Here is a 22,233-nt window from a genome sequence, read left to right on the forward strand (position 1 = left end):
AACCCCCTCCTCCTGGGGGTGGCGGTGCCCCAGCAGCGCGCAGATCTGGGTTCAGATCTTGATCGTGTGCCTGGGGCCCAGCGTGGGGCCGCACCCGGGGGCCTCTGACGAACTTGGGGTTCCCGGCCCGCCGCCCCGCCCCCAGCCTCCGGAAACTCAGGAGCTGGAGGTGACCGAGAAGCCCGTCCGGCCAGTTCTCCCTGCCCGCCCCCGGCCCCTTCCTGGTGCCACCTGCCCAAGCCGGGCATGTGGGTCACCTCCTCGGCAGGGGCCCCAGGCCTGCCGGTGCTGGCGCTCCCCAGGGCCCAGGCCCCCTGCGGGCAGGGTCAGGCTGAGCTGGGGGGCCCCGCGGTCGTGGGTGCATGAGGGGCGCCCCTCGGTGAAGGGGCCCCAGGCCCTCCGTCCCCGCCCCCAGCCTCCCCCCCCCCGCCAAAACACAAGGAACGTCAAAATCAGGCAAGTGAGGCAGCAGCGTTCGTAACAGGCTGCGTTTAGTGGTTTTTTATGTACAAGAAAAATGATTTTTTTTGTCTGGTTTTTCATCTTTTGTCTTTTTGTTTTTGTTTTTATTACTTTTAAAGCTTCTCCCCCCCACCCCCAAAAAGTGCATTTTTATCAATTGATTTTTTTTTTTAATCTCCCACACTTTTATAAAGACTCTCAGATACAGTCTATGGAATGTCTGCTCTGTGCTCTGTGCCCCCGGGCGCCGCCCCTGCCCCCCCTTCACCGGCCCGGCCCCCCCAAAGTCCAAGGCACCTCGTATCTGGGCCTGGGAGGGGCAGGGGGGAACCTGGGTATGAGGACCCCTGGCCGCGGCCTCCAGGCAGCCCCGGCTCCGGGACGGGGGTCTCCCGGGCCCCCTCCAGCTCCTGGCCCTGCCCGCCCACCCCCCGTGTAAATCTAAGTATTTAGTACGAGCTAGTCTTAACTCTGAGGTTATGGCTCCCGGGGCGCCTGAGCCCCCAGGCCCTGACCCGTCCTGCGCCAGCCGCCCCTCCAGGAAGGCTGCTTCCTCAGCTTAAATAACTTTTTAAAATAAAACTGCAAATATAAATATCTTTCTTTCTCAAAAAATAGGATTTTTGCTTTTTTTTTTTTTTTTATGGGTTTTAAATTTTTTGTCCTGCTTTTCCTTTCACTCTGTCTGGCCTCCTACAATCCTGGCTGCCTGGACTGCCTTGGTCCTGGGGGGGGCCGCCCCCCCACCCCCACCCCGGCCCCAGCCCCTGCCTCGGTGGGACCACCGCATGCCACTTGTCCGCATGCCACTTGTCGGACACTGCCCCTCCCGCACTCCCGCCACGGTCGATGGGTTTCAGTAGGCAAAGACTCCCCAGAAGGCCCTGGAAGGGGCTGGGGGCCCCCCCCTCCCCAGAAGGAAGCAAAGGGACAGCCATATACAAACGGAAACGGGATGAGATGCCACATGGGGTCTCCCGGGCAAGCCACCCAAGGCGGGCAGACTTTGGTTCGGCCTGCTGGAGCCCGGCTGGGCGCAGGCCCACACCCGCGCCAGGCTGGGCTTGCTCCGGCACTTTACATTCACTGGGTTTTAAGGTTTTTTTTTGTTTTTGTTTTCTTTTTTTTTTTTGCCTTTTTTTTTTTTTTTCTTAATCTCAAAAGGCAGGGTCAGGGTTGGGGTGGGGGAGGCTAGGCAGGGAGCAGTAGCAAGGGTGTTCACCTCTCTCTCTCTCCCAGGTCCCGCAGGCCGGTGGACGGCTCTGGGCTCTGGGTGGGGGCTGCCCCCGGAGCGCCCCCTCCCCCGGAGCCCCCACCCGGAACCCCAGGCCGGGACCTCACTCTTGCACACGCGCGCACAACACACATCCACGCAACTTCACCAAGATGATGGAAATAACAATTTCGCTTTGTTTTTCTTTTCTTTTTTTTTTTTTTTTGTACCAGGCAGTTTAAAAAAAAAAAAAAAAACACCCCAAAAAAAGAAAACACAAAAAAAACCCCAAACAACCAAACAAAAAAACGTTTTGCTGTGTCCTTTCTGACCAGTCAGCACGTTCCCCCTCAAATATTTTTTTTTGTTTGTTTGTTTCCTGAAACGCGAGAATTCAGCAGTATCTTTGGCAACACTTTATCACGACCTTAATTTAAAGAATAAAAATAAAATCGATCCACGTCTATATACAGTATGTGATTGCGCAGAGTTGGGGGGCTGGGGTCCCGGCGCTGGGCCCATGCAGACGCTGCGGCCCCTAGGACGGGCTGGCGGGCAGCAGGAGAGGGGTTAAGGCGGAGTGGGTGGGCAGGGCTGTCAGAAGCTGAGCTCAGAGCTAGGGGCAGGGGTTTAGTGCAATTCCCGAGGAAGTCTGTGTTAAAAGTGTGCTCGGCGGGGGGGTTCAGCCCTTCCCCCGCCATAGTCCCAGAGGCCTCGATCCCCCAATCCAGTCGCCCCCACTGGCCAGGACGACAGCTGTGATTTTTCAGTTGGTTTTATTGCGAGGGGGGTGTATGGGGTAGGGCAGGGGGAGAGGGCCGCGCCCTCAGGGAACCTCTTGGCCGGGATGGGGGCGGGGGTCCCTGGCCTGGGCGCTTGAGCTCCCTGCTTGGCCTCCACAGATGGTTCTCCGAAAGAGCGAGGCCACCCGGCCCTGGGCTCCCCTGCCACCCCCCTCAGGAGGGGGGGTCCTGAGACATTTGGGGGGCTGATGGGCCCGGGGAGTGGGGTGGGGCACGAAAACTATCCTGTAGAAACAATGATGAAAGTTGCCTTCTTAAAAAGCTTCCCTTTAAAAAAAAAAAAAAAAAGAAAGAAAAGACGAGAAGACGGGGTCTGTCACAGAGCCAAGGGGTGCGGGGAGATGGACCAGCAGCTGGAGGGGGGGCAGGGGCACCCCTCACCTTGGGCTTTGATGGGGGAGGGTCTCGGCTTGGCAGAGCGTCTATTTACAGGGTCCCACGCTAGGCATTGCATATGCGAGAGGGCGTCGGGGTGAGGGTGCCCTGGCCTCTGGCGACACGGTCCCCCCAGCCCTGGCCCCCGTCCGTGGCCTGTGGCTCGGTCGATACCGGGCCTTTTGGGGGGCCAGAGGCTGGGGGGAGGCGGGTGCCGGCCCCCAGATTACAGTCAGTGCCTTTGAATAAAAAGAGGGGTGCCTGGGGGATGTAAGGCCCTGGAGGTGGGGCCCCGTCACCCACCTCGACGGGGATGGCATGTCCTAGATGGCGGCTCCTTGGCGGCCACGGCGGCGGCGGGGGGGGGGCAGCCATGCTGGGGGGGAGCCCCAAAGTGGGGGGGTTGCTCCGGCTGGTCGGAAGGCCAGCCCTCTCTCGGTCCGTCCCTGAGCTGGGGAGTCAGTAAGGAGGGTCCCCGCGGACACGGGCGGCCATCGTATGGCTGGCGGGTGATGAGACTTCTCCGAATCAGAACCAAAAAGGGGACGGGGTGGGGGTGGGGGGGACACGGCAGAAACACAAAAACCCCGCGGTCCTGCCTGCAAGGCAAGCCCCCCGCGGCGAAGCCCCGAGAGGAGCCCGGGGACCTCGGCCCGTGCCTTCCTGACCCCGCCTCACCTCGGGGAACAGAAGTGGATTCTGCGTCTGTGGTGGGTTTTTTTTTTTATTATTTTGTACAAAAATAAATTGACTTTTAGGAATTTGTTTGCTCTCTCGCTCGCTCGCTCTCTCTCGCTCGCTCTCTCTCTTTTATTTTTATTTTTTTTTTGTCTTTTCGACTTTTCATAGAAGTTGGTTGCAACTTGTAAACATGTTTTTAAATTAAGAATTAAGATAAAGTGTAGTACCCGTTCTGTTACAAAGTGCCAAGACTTCTATTTGTGGTTGGTTGTCTTTTTTTTTTTTTCCTTTTTTTTTTCTTGTTTGTTTTTTGTTTTTTTTTTTTTTGTTTTTGTTTTTTCCTTTCGTTTTGTAAAATCTTGTTTTTATTGCTTTTGTGACACTGGAACTTCTGGACTCTCTCCCCTCCTCCCTGCCACCGTGAGACCCTGGGCTCCCTCTGCTCTGGGCTCGTCCACCCCACACTGTCGCCTGCTCCTCTGAGGAAAGTATATTTTATATATATATATCTATATATATCTATATATAAATTTTGTTTGTTTGTTTTTTTTAAGGAGGAAAAAAAAATCTAAAAAGTGCTTTAAAAACTCGGGAGAGGGCTGGGGGCGGGCGGGCGATGAAGACAAAACAGTTTTGAATCTCCAAACATCTCGTGGGGTCTGGGCGGCCTGGGTCGGGGAGCGCGGCCGGGGGGGCGGGGCGCCCTGAGCGGCGGTCCGGGGTGGGGTCGGGGTGGGGGGCCCGCCGGGGTGTAAGTGCCGTGAAGGGAGGCGGCGGGAGCCCCCAGGAGCCGCCGTGGCGACCCCCCCCCCAGCTCCCCTCTGTCCAGGCCTGGAAATAAATAGATTTGTGTCACAGCGGCCAGGAGACACAGAGGACCACAGGCAGGAACGGGAGGCGGGGAGGCCGTCGGGGAGATCGGTGGGGCGGGACCCCCACTTAGTAAGTGCCCTGAGGAAGGAGGGTGGGGGTGGGGACGGGGTGCATTTTAACGTCCACTCACAGTGGACAGAGATCATTTAAGGTCCTGTCTGAAAGACTCGTAGAAACCAGCGAGGGGATGAAAACAAAAGCCCGCCCCGCTCCCCAGCGCCCCCCGCGGCCACCCTCACCCCCACCTGGGGCCCGGGGCCCTGACCAGGCCTCAGAGGGGACCCCGGACGCTGCGCCAGGGGTGTCCCGGGGGGCGGGGGCGTCCGAATCCCTGTGTCCCACAAAAACCCCAAACCGAGCCCCGAAAGCCATCGACGGGGTGGGGGGACGGGGAGCCGGAGCGGGGGCGAGGGTCCCCGTGGAGGGAGAGAACATCATGAAGGAGAAAACTCTGAGAAAAGCACTACCCTAGATTCTGTGACGCTTCATATATATATATCTGTATATATATATATAGATATAGATATCTGTATATAGATAGATTTTCTTTTTTTGTGTTTTGGGGGGGTGGTGGGTGATTCTCTCTCTCTCTCTCTCTCTCTCTGTCTCTCTCTCTCTCTCTCTCTCGGGTTTCTGTTTTCTCTTTTTGGTTTTCAGGCAAGTCCGGCCGCGAAGCTGCCCTCGGCGGGGGCCCCGGCGCCCCCATCGCCCCCCCCTCCGCCGGCGCCCGCTACATTCACCCTGCTCAGGCCGTCGGGGGCCTCCTCCTCGTCCTCCTCCTCGTCCTTAAAGTGCTTCTCCCGGCCGTTGCGCGGGGCGTCGGGGGAGCCGGGCGGGGCCGGGGCGCCGGGCGGGGCGGCGGCGCCCGGGGAGGGGGACGGGTCGGGTCCCCCGAGCCCCCCGCCCCGCACGCGGGGCTTGCGGCCGCGGCGCGAGGGGACGCCGTTGCAGCCGTCCTTCTTGAGGTGTCTGTGCAGGTGGTCGGAGCGGACGAAGGTCTTGCAGCAGCTGTCGCACTGGTAGGGGCGCAGGCCGGTGTGCACGCGCATGTGGTTCTTCAGGTCGTAGTTGTGCGCGAAGGCCGCCCCGCACTGCTGGCACAGGTACGGCTTCTCGCCCGTGTGCTTCCTCATGTGCACTTTCAGCTTGTCCTGCCTGCGGACGGGGCGAGGGTCAGCGGGCGCCGCCCCGGGAGCGACCCCGCTCTGGGGCACCGGGGGGCAGGGGGGCGCGGGGCCCACGGCGCCTCCATCGGAGGAGGAAGGTCACGGGGTCTGCGAGGAGCACCCCCGGACCCGCTCCAGGCGCTGCGAAATACGACCGGGCACGAGTTGGGGTGCCGGGCTGTGTGGTAACGCGGGGGCACCAGCGGCCCTGGTTCCTAACACCGAGGGGCCGGCCTCCACCCCCCGGCCCCCAGTCCCTGCCAAGGCCACAGCACCTGTGCCCCTCTCTGCTCTGGCCGCACCGGCTTCCTGGCTGTCCCCGCAGCTCGCTAAGCACACGCCTACCTCAGGGCCTTTGCACAGGCTGTTCCCGCCGCCGCCCAGAGCACTTTCTTCCCAGATCCTCACGTCTGAATCCCAGCTCAACTGTCACTTCCTCAGAGAGCCCTCCCACCCGCGACAGCCACCCCCGCCCCATGGCCCTCCTGCCACCACTGCCTGATGCTCCTTGGTGAACCTTGTTCCTAGTTCCTCATCTGTCCTCCGGACTGGACCGTGAGCCCCAAGACAGCAGGGTCTGGGTGACCCCGGGACCCCCTCCCTGCCCATCCTGCCCCACAGGGAGCAGCAGGTCCCGGCTCTGTCACCCCGGCTCCACCTATGGGCCTCAGGCGACCACGGCACAGGTGCTGCTCCCTCCCGTCCGGCATCGCTTGCTCACACGCGGCCCCCGGGCCCTGACACGTGGCACGCCCCACCTGAGGCGCCAGGAGCGCAGGAGGCACCCAGACCCCAAAGCCCCCATTCACGTAGCGTGACGGGAAATACACGCACTAGTGACGCGTTAACCGTTAACACAAAGACTATAACTCACGTGATTCACGTCATTTTCACGTGTTCCTTGTACTTTTTTAAAAACGTGGCTATCAGAAAATGGAAAATCAACAAGTGCCCCGCGGGGTGCTTTGTGGCACCGTGTTGGGTCTGTAGTCCCGGGAAGAGGACTCCTGCCTGGACCCACGGGGCAGAGCAGAGACCCGGTCACTGGAGCCCCGGCAGCGTCTGACTCATTCCCTGCTGCAGCTTCTTGCGTCCCACGTCTGAGCCACCCCGGGCCGCTCACTTCCCACACACACCAGCCTGGTCAGTGCCAGGCCTGGCAAACTCCTATTCATCCTTCAAAGCCCCATCTCAAATGCCCTCCTCCTCCAGGAAGCCTTTCCCGCTCCTCAGGCAAAGGTTTGGTCTCCCCAGGCTCTTCTAGCCCCGGGTCCCTCCCTCCGGCATCACCCGCAGAGCTGCTGTCCTTACTTGCTCTAACCCTTTTGTGGCCCCTACTGCTCTGAGGGCCAAGGCCGCCCTTGGCGGCCACACCCCTGCTCGTCCTCCAGCCTTATTACTCCCACGTGAGTCAACAGAACTCAGGCCACAGTGAACTCATCGTTCCCTGGACTGAGCGGGTCAGTCGGCTGCGAGGGGATGCAACTGCCAGGAGCGCCCTCCCCGCACCCCTCTGAGGGCACTAACGTGCTCGTCCAGCAGGGGGGCAGGTCCGGCGGGAACAGCGGGGACTCAGCACCGCGCAGAGATCTCCCCAGGTGAGGCTCAGAGAGGGCAAGTGCCCTGCCCCAAGCTGCACAGCGGGCCAGGGGCCGCACGGTGCTGGGGTGGGGGTGGAAGCAGCCTGTTTCGTCACCCCAAGCCCTGTCCGGGTAATTATAGCCCCGGCTGCCACAGGCCCCGCTTACTCAACTCTCTAGTGTGACTCAGAGGGGCCCCTGGGCTCCCTGGCCTGGAGGAAGGCGTGGGGGCTGGGGCCCCTGGGTTGGGGGCAAAGTGGAGCCAGGTGGGTGCACGGGGGAAGAGGCGCAGCCCAGTGGCCCTCCCCGTGCCTCAGTCTCCCTGACTGGTAAACAGGATCAGCCTGCGTCAGAGCAGGGGGACCATGAGGACGCCAGGTCAGAAGGAACCCCAGGCTGTGGTTAGGGGTGCTGGGGGCGGGGGGTCCGGGCCTCTGCTCAGCCTGCCCCTCTCCAGACCCTGGCTTGCTGGGCCTCCACCAGGCTGGCCCTCCCAGACCCACAGCCCCGAGGAGTCCTGCGTGGAGGAAGAGGGTGGCCCCAAGACCGCCAGCACCCCAACCTCACCTGCAGATGGGAGCTGGGCCACTGACCAGACTGCCTACGTCCCCAGGGCAGCCTTCGCCCCTGCCAGGGCTCCTGGGCCCTGTGGTCTGGGCCACAGCCTCTCGTCCTGGCCGGCTGGGGAGGGGGCCAGGGGTCAGCCCCTAGGTCCTGTCCCCACGGGGCAGGGCCGGGAAGCCGGGACAATGGCCTCTTTCTTCAGCTTGGGTGGGCGTGGCTGGGGGAACCCCAGGGCGGGTGGGGGTAGGGGGTGATGCTGAGTCACCCTGCCTGGCCAGGCCCCTGCACGCCAGCCCCCCACCCCCACTGGGCTGGCCCACGAGGCCCGGCCAGCCAGCCCTGGACTCTGAAGATCCGATCACAGATTCCCCCAGCCTGGCCTCCAATTCCTCCTGCCCAGTGGCTCCGCGGGCTGCGGCGACCCTCCGCGCTCAACTGGCCTCAGGGCCTTTGCAGCGGCCGTTCACTCTGCCGTTCCCCTGCGGCCGCGCCCCTGTCCTCTGCTCCCTTTCCCCCTGCCGACTCGTTATCAGTGCTGTGGTTTTATCTCACGCACGCCCCATCACCCCCCACGGGGATGCGAGTGCATCTCCCCCCTTCTGGGTCCCTGGTGCCTAGAACAGGGCCCCGGCCCCAGCAGGTGCTCCACAAACGCTGGCCCATAGAGTGAGTCCCCGGGGCCCACGACGGCCTCCAGGAGAGAGCACAGCGCCCTGAGCCCTACGGGGCAGCCACTCTCTCCCCAGGCAAACACCCACTCCAGGCCCCACGACAAGAACCCCCCGGGGAAAAGACGAGCGACTCTCGCTGGGCCCTTCCTCCCGCCTCCCGGGGTCGGGCCCGCAGCCTGCACGCTCCCTCCACCCGAAGGCTGCTCCCCAGGGGTGCTGGGCAGGCAGGGCCCCGAAACGGAGGACGCACCATTCTTCCCGCGTGGGTCCTACATGTGCGGGGTGGGTGGGTGGGGAGCGCACACGTGGCTGCGGTCTCAGCCCACGACCTGGCCACCCCCCGCCCATGGCTCCCCCTCTGCCCCCCGCCCCCCGCCGCCCCGCGGCGGCCCCGCCGGCTCACCTGGTGAAGCGGACCTTGCAGATGTTGCACTCGTACGGCTTCTCCCCGGTGTGGGTCCGGATGTGCCGCGGCAGCTTGCCGGCGCCCTGGATGACCTTCTCGCAGATGGGGCACTTCTGGAAAGCCTTGGCCCGGATCTTCTTTTCCACCTTCTGCGACCAGGCCGGGTACACATCCCCGTCGTGGGCGCCGCTGAAATACTTCAGGTAGTAGTCCACGACGCCCTTGTCGTCCGCCCGCGACTCCTCGTCGCTGTCCCCCGCCGCCGCCGCCCCCGCCCGGCCCACCGACGACATCATCTGCTGCAGCAGCGTGCTGGCCGCCAGCCCGTCCCCGTCGGGCCCGTCCCCGTCCCCGTCCTCGGCCGCGCCTGACAGGAAGCCCGGAGAGTCGCCTGGCTCGGGGGCCGCCTCGGACAGCGAGGCCGCCTCCTCCTCCCCGGCCCGGCCGTAGTGGCCGTTCTGCGTGGCGGCGGCCGGCGGGGCCACGGGGGGCGGGAAGAGGCCCCCGGCAGGGGCGTCCTCGTCCCGCTCCGGCCACAGACCCGGGTTGCTGTCGCCCTCGTCCCCGTCCCCGGCCGAGGGCCGATCGGCCGGTGGTCCCGGCCCGTAGAAGTCCAAGCCGTTGCAGTCGCCGGCGGCCACGGCGGCCACGGCCGCGGCCACGGCCTCCTTGGTGGCGTCCAGGTCGTCGTCGGACGCGCCGAAGGCGGACCAGGGGAAGGCGGCGGCGGCGGCGGGGGGCAGGCTGTTCATGGGGTTGCTCTGGAAGAACTCGAGGTACTCCTTGGCCCGGAGCAGGTTCCGCTGGTCGGTCTGATCCACGAGGTCCAGCTGCCCGGCGTCGGCGCCCGCGTCGGCCGCCAGGATCTGCCGGTCGAGGAGGTCGGCGCACACGTGGCTCACGGCGGGGATCTCGAGCAGGCGGGCGGCGCTCAGGATGTCGCCCACGTTGGCCGTGCTGACGGTGAGCGTGGCCGTGTAGGCGAAGTCCATGAGGGCCGTGAGCGCCTCGGCGCTGACGAAGTCGATCTCGTACACGTTCTGCTGGTCCACCACGGCGCCCGACGTGAACAGCTTCTTGAAGTACTGGCTGCAGGCCGCCAGCACGGAGCGGTGCGTGGGGAACTCGCGGCCCTCCACCAGGATCACCACGTCGCACAGCAGGCCCTGCGTCCGCTGCTCGTTGAGCCCGCTCAGGATGTCGCTGCTGTGGTCAGGGAACGGGATCCCGATGGGGCCGTCCACGCCGCCGGCCATCTTCCGCGCCGAGACCTGCAGCGCGGGGCGGGGGTCGTGAGGCTGGGCCGGCGGGGCCGAGGGAAGCCCTCCCCAGCCGGCCCCGCCTCTCAGGGACCGGGCTCCCGCCCCTCCACCCGGGCCGTGCGCCGTGCGAGGGACAGTCCGAGGCGGTACCGGAGCCCACGCAGGCGCTCGGTCCAGGCCTCGCTCGACTCGCTTCCTAAGGAAGCTGAGCGCTGGCTTCTGCCCGCACCCCCTCCCGGAGGCCGTGACGCAAGGCACCCCCTGTGCGCCGTCAGGCCCGAGCCCCCAGCAGCCCGCGGGCACCCCGTCCCCGGCGGGAGACCAGGACCAGCGGGGAGAGCAGTGCCCGCGGCCCCACAGCTGCAGCCCAATAGGGTGTAGGACCCGAGGGTCAGCGCCAACCGCGCCCCCCGGCCCCTGCCTCCCAGCCAGGCCCGGTCCTCGAGGGGCTCTGGGGCAGAGGGAAAGGGAGCGGCCGAGACCCGGAGGCCAGGCCGGGGTCAGCAGGCTGTGGGCGTGCCCTGGAGGGGGAGCCAGCGGCGGCACCACCACCCCTCCTGCCCCGTGGAGCCCCCAGGACCCCCGGGACCCCCGGGACATGGGTCTGGCCTGGCGGCGAGCAGCAGCGAAGTGCCTGGCGCTCTTTTTCCCTGCCCACCCAGACTGAACCCCCGAAGGAGGAGCAGGGGGCCGCGGCTTCCCGTCCGCCTCACGCCCACCCAGCCCCTCCCCAACTCTTGGCCACCCTGGCCACTGCTGCCCAGCCCACGGCCTCAGTCTCCCCATCTGTCAAGTGGACAGAGACCTTTGGAAGAGCTGGCCGTGGGGGGGGGGCCACTCTGTCCTGCCCCTCTCTCCCCCATTCCTTTTTTCCGCCTTCCCCTGGGCTGTGACTCATCCACCCACTCGGGCGCTTGTGCAACCCTCTGGCTCCTGTCCCCACCCCTCCACCCTCTCTGGGGAGCCCCCGGCTGCCCCAAGCCACCCAACACAACCCACATTCCTCTAACTGGTCAGCTCTCGGGGACAGTGCCCCTGGACCTGTCCCGGGAGAGGTGCGAAAATGTGCCTTCCTTGGCCCCCCAGGGACCTCAGGAGCCTGAGCCCCCCAAGCGGAGCCGCCCGACGCAGCTGGGACCCAGATCCCCGTCGCCGCCGGGAGTGGGCCAGCCTGGCACAGGACCCCGGGGTTGGTCCGGCCGGACCCAAGGCCAGGGCAGGACCGTCCCAACCCTGGGCCGCCCTGGGAACAGGGTCCAGGCCCTGGGTTGACACAGACGCCTTTGTGTGGCCGCTCAGGCAGGCACTACACTTCCCAGGACGCCTCTCTGCGGCCCGCCCTCTTTCCCGCTGACCACACCAGCTGCTCGGTTCCCCCCTCTGTTCCGCCAGCGCGTGGTGGGGGTGGGGGAGGCTCAGAGGTGGCTGCTGGGAGCAGGAGGACGGGGGGCTGACCCCATCTGAGGCTCAGCCTCGGAGGAGCCCCTCTGGCGGCTTCCACCCCCTGCCACCATCTGCTGTCTGGCCCCAGGCCCCAGGGAGCGAGTGGGCAGATGGGCTCCGGATCAGACTGGCCTCGGCCCTCCTCACCCCCTTCTGATCCAGGCCACCGATGCCTCAAGATGGCCCCCCCAGGTGGCCCAGCGTCCCCTCGGGCCCTGGGATGTCTCCAGGGGCCCCGAAATGGTTCAGATGATTCACCAGCCCCCTCCACGGCCGCTCCACCCCCGCCTTCCCACGGGCACTGGGCCCGCCGGGCAAGGGGCTGGCACAGCCCTACTTCGTGTGCGAAGATGCCCAGGCCCTCGGCCGCTGGAAGCCACCCGGCTGGGGAGCAGCAAGCGTGGGCCTCGGACCGGGCGCGGGGCACTGGACGGAGCCCGGGTCCGGGTCTCCAGCGGCTGCGGAGCCTGCTGCACCGGGTCCCAGAGCTGCTCCTTCCCTACGTAAGAGTCAGGGATCGTCCCCCAAAGGGCCAGGCCTGGGAAGACCGATGCCAGCCAAAGAACACCCCCGGGCCAGCAGCGCGACCCCACGTACAGAAGAGAACACACCTGGGATCCCAGCCAGGGCCCGGCCAGCCCGACCCTCAGGGTCTGGCCTCCCATCTCCCCTCATCCCTCACCCTGGAGGCTGAACTCTGCAGACACCTGGCCCACACCCTCTCTCCAGGAACACAGGCCACCTGCCCGCCACGCCCTGGCCGCTGCCCCCACCCGGCCTCCGGGGCCCTCCCTCCAACGAGGAGGCAGAAGGCCGAGCCGGACGCCAGAGGAAGACAGCTGAGCCCCCTCGGTGGGTCAGGCGGGCTCCCCGCGGCAAACGCGGGCGTGTGCCGAGCACCCACTGTGCGCCACTGCATCTCCGCACCAGGGGAGCCCGTGGCTTCCTGCGCTCCGGCACCCAGTAGGTGCCCCCACACCACGCGGTTTCCTGGGTGACGACGATCCAGTCAAACGTCTCTCTTCCAGAAAGCCCCACCCCCACGCCGGCTGGGTCCCCACCCTGGGCGGCCGGGGTCCCCAGGGCTCGGGCCCACACCCACCGGGCCGTCTTTCATCAGAGCTCCGCCCCCGCGCTCGCCTCCGTGGGATTTCCGGGGCGCTGGGTGCTGACTCGGCGGCCGAGGGGCAGGCCTCAGCAGGCTCCTCCCGGGCTAGAGGTGGGGCACCCCTTCCCTCTGTGTCCCCGCCCCCCCACTGCTGCGGGCGCACAGTAGGGGCACAACAAACCGGATGAACCGAAGACCACAGAGCGAGGCGCTGGGGCGCCCACACCCGGCCCCGCCCACCCGGCTGGCGGGCTCCGGTCCCACCTCCCATCTACCCCAGGGTCGTTTGCTGCACTTTTTCCCAGGCGGCAGTTACCCAGGCCGGTTTCCACCCTCCTGGGGGCCTCCCCTGTGCCCTGGACGGTTCAGGAACTAACTGGGCACCTTTACTTCATCCTTCCTGCTGGAAGCCCTAAACCCTGGGCTCTGCAGACGAGGAGAGGCTCAGAGCAGTGAGGACACCCGGGCAAGGTCACACAGCAGACGGGTGGCCGGGCTGGGGCTGACCCTCGGGCCTGAGCTGCTGCTGCTCAAGCGCCGGGGCCTCGGGGTGAGGTCGGGAGCACCTTCCTCGGGTCCCAGGAGTAGCAGGTGTCACCTGGGAGGGACCCCGGGCCTGTGGGAGGGGCGTCCCGAGCCCGGGGAATGGCCACCCTGCCGAGGCCTGGAGAGGGACAGGGAAGGAGGCTGCCTCCACCGGGCTTCCCAAGGTCAGGCGCAAGGTGAGGCTGGGGCGGCCTCCTCCCCCTCCCCGCGCTCCTCGGGAAGGGGAGGGGGCCGCCAGCACCAGGTGGGCAGGTAACTGGCACCCGAGGCCTTCCCCGGGGGAGTGCTGGGGGCAGCTGATGCGGCGTTAGCGCCCCTCCGTCCCCCACCCACGGAGAGGATGCCGGGAAACCAGAGGGACCTCTAGCACCTACTGTGTGCCACGCACAGCAGCGGGGGCCCGAGTCCCCGCTCTCCCGCTGCCACGCGCTGGACCCGGGGCGGGAGGCATGGCTCGGTGCCTCACTGGCCTCGGGGGGGTGGGGCAGGACGGTGGCTCCGGGCTCCGCCCTCGCCCACCGGGCGCTCTGCCTGAGGACCTACTGTGTGCCGGACCCGGGCCCCAGAGGCCCAGTGAGGCTGTTTAGCGACCCTCCCCTGGAGGATGGGCGGCCTTGAACTTGACCTCTGAGCCTTAGTGCAGGAGTCGGGCCCCTCCCCACCTACTGTGTGTCAAGGGAGAAGGGGCGTGGGGGGGCAGGTGGAAGCCAGGGCACAGGAGCCGTCACCTGGAGGGGAAAACCGGGCCCAGAGAGGGCGGGTGGCCGGCCCAAGGTCGCCCAGCAAGGCTGGTGCCCAGGTGCGGCTGCCAGGCCCACGCCCAGCCGCCCCCACCCCCTCCCAGGCCAGCGGCCTGTGTTGCAAGGTTGGTCCCAACGGGTAACCCCGCCCTGACCTGGTGCCAATCCCTGCCTGGCCCGGTCCCCGGGCTGGGGTTTAATGGGACAGGAATGCAGTGTCCCGATTAGGGAGTGGGGGGCACCAGCGGCCCGGCGTGGCCCGGCTGCCGCCCGCCTGTCCTCCGGGGCCTCCCTGCAGGCCGGCACCAGCACGCGGGCCCTCGGCCATTTTCTGTGTCCATTTATTGCCCTAAATGGGGAGGGGCTTCCTGCCCAGCCCTTAAAGGGCCAGAGGCAGGAAGGCTGCGGGCCCAGTGGGAAGTGTGTGCGGGGGGAGGGGCGCCGAGGAGGTCAAGGGGACCCCATCTGACCCCCCACTCACGGGTGGGGCTGACGCTCGCCCTATTCCCACGCTCAAGCCGGCACGGCTCAGGAAGTGACAGCCCTGACCCCAGTACCGGGTTCCAAGAGGAAGCCCGGGGAAGACCGAAGCCATTCGTGGGGAGTTAGAAGGAATGAGCTTCCCATCACCCGGGGTAAGCAAAGCCAGGCTTCGCAGAATCCCAGAATCCCGTCACTGCCTATCCCACCCTTGCTCGGGCTGCACCTGCTGGTACGAAATGCCCAGGAGAGGCCTGCGCGGCCTCCAGAAGCTGTGCTCCCCTCTACCTCCAGACCTCTCCCTCCCTCCCCCAGGCCTGCTTGTTACCAGGAGGTACCTGCACGGCCCCGCCCCCGCCCCACCCCCAGCCTGGGCAGGTGGAGGGCTCAGCCTGGGAGCCCCAGACACGGGGAAGCTCGTGTCCTGTGCCCGCAAACCCGCCACCAAACACATCCTGACGGGAGGTGGGACGGGACCTTGTTTTCCAGTTAAACCAGAAAGGCGTGGGTGGGGACACTTCCACTGAGTGGCCGTTCACAGCCTGCTGGGGGGACAGATGGAGGGGCTGGTCCTTTGGCCACGCTCCTCACAAGCGCCGGATTCTCCGCAGGGCATCTTTCCCGCTTTGGTGCTCCCGACTCAGGACTTGGGGCCCGAGGGCAAGGGCTGCTCCTCAACAGGCTGGGGGTCGGGGTCGGGTTCCAGGGGCTGATCATGATCATCTCCACATCAAGCCTCACGAGGTCTGTCGTCACTGCCCCACCTTACGGGTCAGGAAACTGAGGCTCAGAGGGGGGAAGTGACTGGCCCAGGGTCACACTGCAGAGCTGACCGGGAACACAAGCCCCCTGGCTCTGTACTGTGGCTCCGTGCCCCCTCCTCCACCCTGCCCCCAGGCACCAGCAAGGCACTAAACCCCCTACCCCGGGGGGGCCCTTGGGGCCGAGGACAGCTTATTCCCACACCCCCTCAGAGCTGCCTTGTGATAGCCCAGGGAAGGGAGAGGTTTGCCTGAGGTCACACAGGGAGCCTGGGGCAGGACTGGAGTCGGCTGACCCCTGGTCACCAGGAGAGGGATGCAGGAGGGGCTCGCCCGGGCCCTGACCCCGCACGCCAGGGACCCTGCACGGGCTCCTGGGGAACCCCGGGCTAAACCCTCAGGACCACAGATTCAGACTGGCAGCAAGACAGGTTGACAGAGGGGTAGTGACCTCCCCAGGTAAACCCCAGGTGGAGGTGAGGGCCGGGCCGCGACTGGACCACACTGGCCCCCACCCAAGCCTGTTCCTCTGGCCCCACCGCCCAGGGCTGTTGCAGGGCGGTTTATGCTCCTTCAGGTGCCTGGAGCGCCAGGTGACAGGTGGGGGGTGCCGCGTGTCTCAAGTGGCTCGACCGGCCACATACTCCCGCAGAATCCTGGTTGTGCCCCGAGCTGACCCAGGTGCTCCGTCCAAGAGCAGGGGGAAGGAACGAGAACACAGGTGGATCTGCAGGCACCACCCACCGGGTACCCTATAAGCCCCAATTTACCTAGGGGGACACTCAGACCCCCAAAGGCCCAGGGGCTTGTCCGAAGTCATGCAATAGCCAGGGGGGCCGTCAGTCGGAACCCCGGCAGACGTCGGGCCAGCTCTGCTGCACAGGGGCTGGCCCTGAGATGTGGCTTTTGCGAGGTGACCTCGGTCATCTTGGGTAAAATGGGTCATAAAACCCAGAGCCCTGCCCGTCTCCAGGGGCCAAGGTGCGGGACTGTGGCGCGGAGGGGGTGGGAAAGGCGCTGGCAAGCCATAAAAGTGCCTGCCACGGAAGGCTGGGAGGCGAGCGCACGCGGCCGGTGCTGTGTGACCTTGGGCACCTTGCTGGCCCTCTCTGAGCCTCCCTGGCCTCTTTGGGCAAAGGGTTTCAGGAGCCCCAGGAAAGCTCCCCTTGGCCTACAGGTGCCCGCTCTCAACCCCCAGGCTCTCTGGAAGACGGTGGGTGGCCGTCCCTCAGCCGAGAGGAAGGACACCCGGGCCTCATCCTGAGCCGAGAGGCAGGACCACGATGGTCGGACCCAGCTCCAGCTAGGTGACCTTGGGCTGCTCTCTGCGTCCCCCCAGGCCTCGGTCTCCCCCGCCCAGCGCCGGCACGTGCTGGGCACCTGCTCAGAGGGTTGCCGCAAGCCCCCCGCTGGGCTCCCTCGCAGGGCAAAGGGGGCATCGGGGGCTGCCACGGGCCTGGACCAGCCGCGGGTCAGGGGGCCCCAAGGAAGAGAAAGCAAGGGAAAAAAAGCAAACACAGGCCCTTGCTACTGCCCCGGGACCCTGCCCCGCCGGACGGAGGCTGAGCGCTGCCAGGCCTCAGTATCCCCCGCGGAGAAGAGGGTGCTTGGGCTCCCTGCGGCCACCCTAGTGCTGCTTCTCCTAAGGCCTGCCTGTGCTGAGAGTTTCGTGGCTCCCGGCCCGGGCCAGGGTGCTGACTGGTCACCACGCAGCCAATCAGAACTGAATAATAAATACCCCCCCAAAGTGACCCACGAATTAAAATTTCAGTGTCCCCGTTGGCTCTTCTTTCCTTCATTAGGCATGCGGATCCCAGGGCTTCGCTCCTCCAGTCACCGGCTCCTGCCCCCCCTCCCCTAGGCTCCCGTCTCCACAGCGATGGCTGGCGGTAAACAGAGCCCCGAGCCCAGCCGACAAGTGCCAGGCCCGGTGTGCTCCAGGGGCCTCGCCGGGGGCGGGGGGTGGCCCCCAGAGGGGAAGATAACCCGCGGCCTGCAGCCCTCCATCGGGCCGCAGCAGGGCCCGGCCTGGGCGCCCCGGACCTCTCCCAAGACCAGCTCTGCCAATAGGAAGTGATCGGCTGGTCCTGCGGAGGCCCCCCCAGTGTGGGAGCGGCACACTCAGGGTTACGCCCTGGCCGTGTTGTTGGGGGGGGGGGGCTGACATGGAATCCCGGATGCCCTCTCCAGCCGGCCCTGCTCCCGGAGGCAGCTGGCAGGGAGGAGGGGGGGGGGAGTAAACCAAGCCTGCCACCCATGGGTGAACCAGGTGGGCACGCCCGGGGAAGGGGCACCAGCAGCCCTCTCACTTCCGCCGCCCGGCTAGGGGGAGACAGAGGAGTTGCCTGCCTCCCCCTGCCGCTCACTCCACCGCTGGCTGCATTCCCCAAACACTTAGTGGGCGCCCACTGGGTGCCCCAGCCTGGTTGGACAGCAGTCTCGCGCTGCGGTCCACCGAGCTCCCCCGCAGCCAGCCAGCGCGGGCAGAGCCTCCCAGAACCCGCAAAGGCCTGCGCCTGGGGGTGCACCGGCCCCGCGCCCGGCTCAGGCCCCTGCCGGGTTCCCAGGCCTGCGGCAGGGGGAGGGGGCTGGTTCCCAAGCCAGGGAGGGAGGAAGAGCGGGGGGGGGGGGGGGGCCGGATCCCACCAGCTCACCCCCTCCTCTGCCGGGGCTCAGGGTTCGCACGTGGTGGTGGCGTCAAGGGGAAGGAGGGGGGTCCGGGCCGCAGGAGACGGGGTCACGCGCTTTGGGGGCGCGGGCGGGAGGACTGGGGTGCTCCCCGCCCCCTCCCCGGGGGCCGGAGCCGCGCGGCCGCGCGGGCGGGGCAAGGGGCCAGGCCGGTCCCCCCACCCAGGGCTGAGTCAGGCCCGGGCGGGGGCAGGAAGCGGCCCCCTCCCCCGCCCCGGCCGCGGCGCGCGGCCCCCGCCCGGCCCGCGGGCCCCCGCCGCGCCGCCCGCGCGGGGGGCTCCTACCTCCTTCCCGGGGCAGCGGCGAGGGGGCCCGGCCCCGGCGGCGGCGGTGGCGGCGGCTGCGGCTGGGCTGGCTCCCTCCGAGGGGCCGGGAGGCGGCAGTGAGCCTGGCCCCGCGCCACCCCCCGCCGCCGGCGGCCAATCCCCACCCGGGCTGGGGGGAGGGCGATGCAAATTACCCCGGATCTGGGTCCGCCCGCCCGCCTCCCCCACGCCCGGGCCCGGCCTGCACTAGGCCGCGCATCCCCGGGCTCGCTTGCGCCGCGCGGCCGCTCGGGCCGCCGCCCTCCCCGGGGAGCGCCGGGTGGGTGACCCCCCCCCCGGGGCGGGGGGCCGAGGGGAGGGGGGCTGGGGACGGTTACACAACCAGGCGGGGAGGGGCCCCGGGGCGGGGAGGGGGCCGGCCCGCGGGCCGCGCAGCCGGAAGCCGGGGACCGCCACCGGCCCCCGGCGAGGGGAGCCGGGCTTCAGGCCCCGCCCCCGGGCCGGCTCGGCCCGCCCCCGCGCCGCGCCGCGCGATCGCTCCGCGCCCATTGGCCCGCGGGCCCGCCGCTCACCGCCCCTCCTCCGCACCGCCCCTACCCGCGGACCGCGGCGGGCCGCCGGCGCGAGGCACCCTGGGACTTGTAGTCCGAGCCGCCTGCCACCTGCCGGCCGCAAGCGGCGGGGGGACTACGACGTCCAGAAGCCCCCGCGGCCGCGCCCGCCCACCGGGACACCCCACCCCTTCCCCCTCCTTTGCAAAGCCCCCCTCCCTGTTTTTTCAGCCCCCTCCCCCCCATCCCCCATGGAGCTCAATCCTGGCCAACTCCAACGTATGCACGCAGCACCGAATAGGCCCCCGGGGGGCGAGAGCACCCCCAGCGCCTCGCTGCAAACTTAGCACGCGACGCGCCCCCCTATCTCCCCACGCCGGTTTCCCCCACCCTCAATGCGGCCCCGCTTCCCCTCCCCCGCTCCCCGCGCGCCTGGGATCCCCGAAAAGCCGTGCACTCGAGTGGGGGGGGGCAGGCCGGGGCACAAGCCCATGCACTTCGCCCCCCACCCCCTCCCCGGGCGGCGCCCCCTCCCCGCGCCCGGGATCCAGGGCGCCTCCAGCCCCCGGGCGGCTGCCAGCCACCCCCTCCTCAGAAACTTGCGGAACGTCGGCGGCTCCCCGTGTCCCCCTCCCCGAGAGGGCAGAGGTGGGCGCAGCGCCCCCGGCCCGTCCCCGCCCTGCACCCCGCGCGGGGGGCCGCGCCGGGCGCTGACTTACCTCGCGCGGCCGGGCCGGGGCCGGGCCGGGCCGGGGCGCGAGGGGCCGGGGCCCGGAGTTGGGACTGGGCTCCTCGGCCGCTCGCCTCGGGGTCCGCGCCTCGGGCTCTCCGCCTCTCGCGCTCTCCCCTCGTCGCTCCCTCGCTCCGGCGGCGGCGGCGGCGTCACTGCCCTACAGTAACTGTACAGTACAGCCAAAGCCCCGTATGATGCTCGCGACTCCCTTCCTGGTTTCTCCGAGGGCAAGAGGGGTCCTCCCTTGTCTTAAAGGTGCCGCAGCCGCCGGCCCCCCCCGCGCCCAGCCCGCCCCCCCCACCCCGGGCTCGGAGGCCAGAACAGGCTCGGCAGGTCCCCTCTTGCCACGTCTCTGCCCTCCCGTGGGGCTTCGCCCGCCGCGCCGGGGAGCCCGGGCTGTTATTAGGTTCTGTCAGGTTGGGGGGGTCCAGCCCGCCCCGGCGCCCCCCGCTCTGACCTCTCCGCCCCGCTGCGCGGCGCCGTGCCAGCTCGCCGGCTTATCTGGCCCAGGGCTCCCGGGGCGCGGGGGGAGCGGGCCCCCCGGGTGGAGGGGGTGGGGGCCTGCAGATAAACAGGCCCCCAGCCTCGGCGCAGGGGCGGGCGCGGGGGGGCGCGGGCTGTGCCCCGACGCCCGGGGCGTGGCAGGCTGGCAGCGGGGGCGGGGAGCGCCGTGCGCACGGCGGGGACCGGCGCGGGCGTGGGTCGCGGCGGCGCGGGCTGCGCGGGCGCGGGCGCGGGCGGGGGGCGAGCGCGGGGACCCGGCCCGGCCCTCCCGAGGCCCTCCCGAGGCCGCGCTCTGCCCAGCGGCGGGGGGGCCCGGGCCCGGAGCCGGACCCGGAGCCGGAGCCGGAGCCGGACCGGGGCGCGGGCTTTCCAGGGGCGCCGCGGGTCCGCCGGCTCCCGGGTCCCTCAATGAAGCGGCCAACCTGCCCGCCCGCGGTTACATAAAAGAGTCGCCTCCGCCCGGCGCGCCGGGGCGCAGCGGGGGCAGGGGTTGGCGAGGGGCGGGCTGGGCGGTTGTTTTCGCGGCTCCCCGAGCTCCCCCACCCGGCGGCGGGCCCGGACGCCTGGGTCCTCGGGCCGCCCGCGCCGGGGTCTGCGCGGCTCCGCAGGGCGGGCGATGGGGAGCGCGGCGGCGCTGGCCCGACCCAACTTTTTTCTCTGTGCGTTTCTCCCACTTCCTCCCCGGTCGTGGGAGAGGTCCGGCGGGGGGCGGGGGCGGGGCGGGGGGAGGGGGAGGGGGAGGGGGAGGGGGAGGAGGGGACGGGCGCTGAGAACAGCCTGACCCGGCCGGGCCGCTGCCCGCCGCACACAGTAGGCGCCGGGGGCGGGGCGGGGCGCGCTGGCGGGTGCATCGCGCCGCGCGGGGGGCGCCGGGCCTCAGTTTCCCCTTCCTCCTGCCTTGCGCGGAGAGGGCCGGCACCTGCTTTCCCGCTGCCTCTCCCTGCGCGCCTCTCGAGCGGCTGGCTCTGTCCGGGGTCCTGTTTACCTCCGCTCTGACATCTAATCGCATTACACTCATTCAAGGCTATCACCACCACCACCATTACCTTGCAGGCAGGCACCCTGCGCTGCCCCGGGTGAAGGGGACTCGGTCCGGCCTTCTGCGACTTCAAAGCTTCCCACCGCCCCTTGTACTTTATTACTTCTACGCACAACATATTAAAGGCGCCTTTCAACTCCCAAACGGGTTGAATCGGCTTTTGTAATAATAATTTGGCTTCAAGGGGAAACCCGGGAGGCCCCCAGAGGGGAAGTGACAGCCCGGGGACTTGCAGCCTGAAACCAGCCCCCAGTCGGTGGGAAGGGACTGAGGGAGGGGCCACGCGGGTCCCGTGTGAGGGTGGAACCCGGGACTTTGCTCTAACGACCCTGCCTGGGACGCAAGCCCTTCTTCCTTCCTTATGCCACCCTGCCATCAGCTTTGGGATTAGAGAGGGCCGGGCAGAAAGACAATTCGCAGGTCTCAGGGTTGTGCCTGGACTCCCCCGGATAATGAGAGCCGGGGGGGGGGGGGGTCCTCACTCCTGAATGGTCTCACCTCACCCCCACCCCCAAGCTCCACCCACTGGGCCAGTACAGGAGTGACTCAGTTTCCCCTCCTGTACCACCTAGCTTGGAATATCCTGCACCGTTTCTCTACACCCCATGACCTGATTCAGAGGGGCAGGGAATGCTTATAGAAGCTTGGCATTGAATCTAATCCTCAGCGTGCCCCGAGAAGAAGCAGGAGTGATACGATTTCCATCCTCTATATGAGCAAAGTCTGAGGCCCAGAGAGGGACAATGAGCCGGGATGTCAAATCCAGCATCCACCTGGCTCTGATCCCTGCCAGGAGGGCTGGGGCGGCAGGGTCCCTCGGGATGGCATACCCCGATCTCCCATGCTCACTCCTGTCCCTGAAGTAAAAACAAAGAGAGAGGCAAAGCTTTGTCCAGACCTCCCCTCCCCCCCCCCAAAAAAAATATACCCAAGTAGATACTATTTTAAAAGCTAATAGAGTTCTAAAGGACTGAGTTACTGTGTGGCCTTGGGCAGATTACTTAACCTCTCTGATCCCCAGAGTCCTTCGCAGAGAATATTGATAGAGACTTCCTAGGGTTGTAACAAGGGGGCGACTGAGATGGTACCTGTAACATTCGTAAACCCCACGGTGCCGCAGGAGAGAGGTCCTCCATACACGATAGATGTTATTATATTGACATGATTACTACTGTTTGGGCCAAACCCCGCTCCTGTTCCTGGCCAGGGCGACGATGAAACCCACGTTTCAAAGATGAAAAGTTCACACACGCTCAATGCATTTTTTTTTTTTTTACTTCATCTGCAAACCCCCGTAAGATAAACTTGGCAAAAAGGT

The 22,233-nt window shown here is 67.2% G+C and overlaps 1 protein-coding gene across 2 annotated transcripts; it reads right to left on the bottom strand.

Annotated features, from left to right (window-relative positions):
• Positions 1 to 474: 474 nt before the first annotated feature.
• ZBTB7A (zinc finger and BTB domain containing 7A) lies at positions 475 to 19,820 on the bottom strand. 2 transcript variants are annotated; one of them, XM_041764669.1, is made up of 3 exons: positions 19,359 to 19,820; positions 8,792 to 10,065; positions 475 to 5,562 (listed from the first exon to the last, which is right to left on the bottom strand). In XM_041764669.1, the coding sequence occupies exons 2-3, from the start codon at positions 10,048 to 10,050 to the stop codon at positions 5,061 to 5,063; spliced, it is 1,761 nt and encodes a 586-aa protein (XP_041620603.1). In that variant the 5' UTR covers positions 10,051 to 10,065; positions 19,359 to 19,820; the 3' UTR covers positions 475 to 5,060. The 2 variants fall into 2 exon arrangements, with proteins under 2 accessions (XP_041620603.1, XP_041620604.1); XM_041764670.1 differs by lacking the exon at positions 19,359 to 19,820 and adding an exon at positions 18,107 to 18,339.
• Between the last annotated feature and the right edge of the window lie 2,413 nt (positions 19,821 to 22,233).

The sequence above is a fragment of the Vulpes lagopus genome, chromosome 7 (genome assembly GCF_018345385.1).
Source record: "Vulpes lagopus strain Blue_001 chromosome 7, ASM1834538v1, whole genome shotgun sequence".
In the NCBI taxonomy this organism is placed as follows: domain Eukaryota; kingdom Metazoa; phylum Chordata; class Mammalia; order Carnivora; family Canidae; genus Vulpes; species Vulpes lagopus.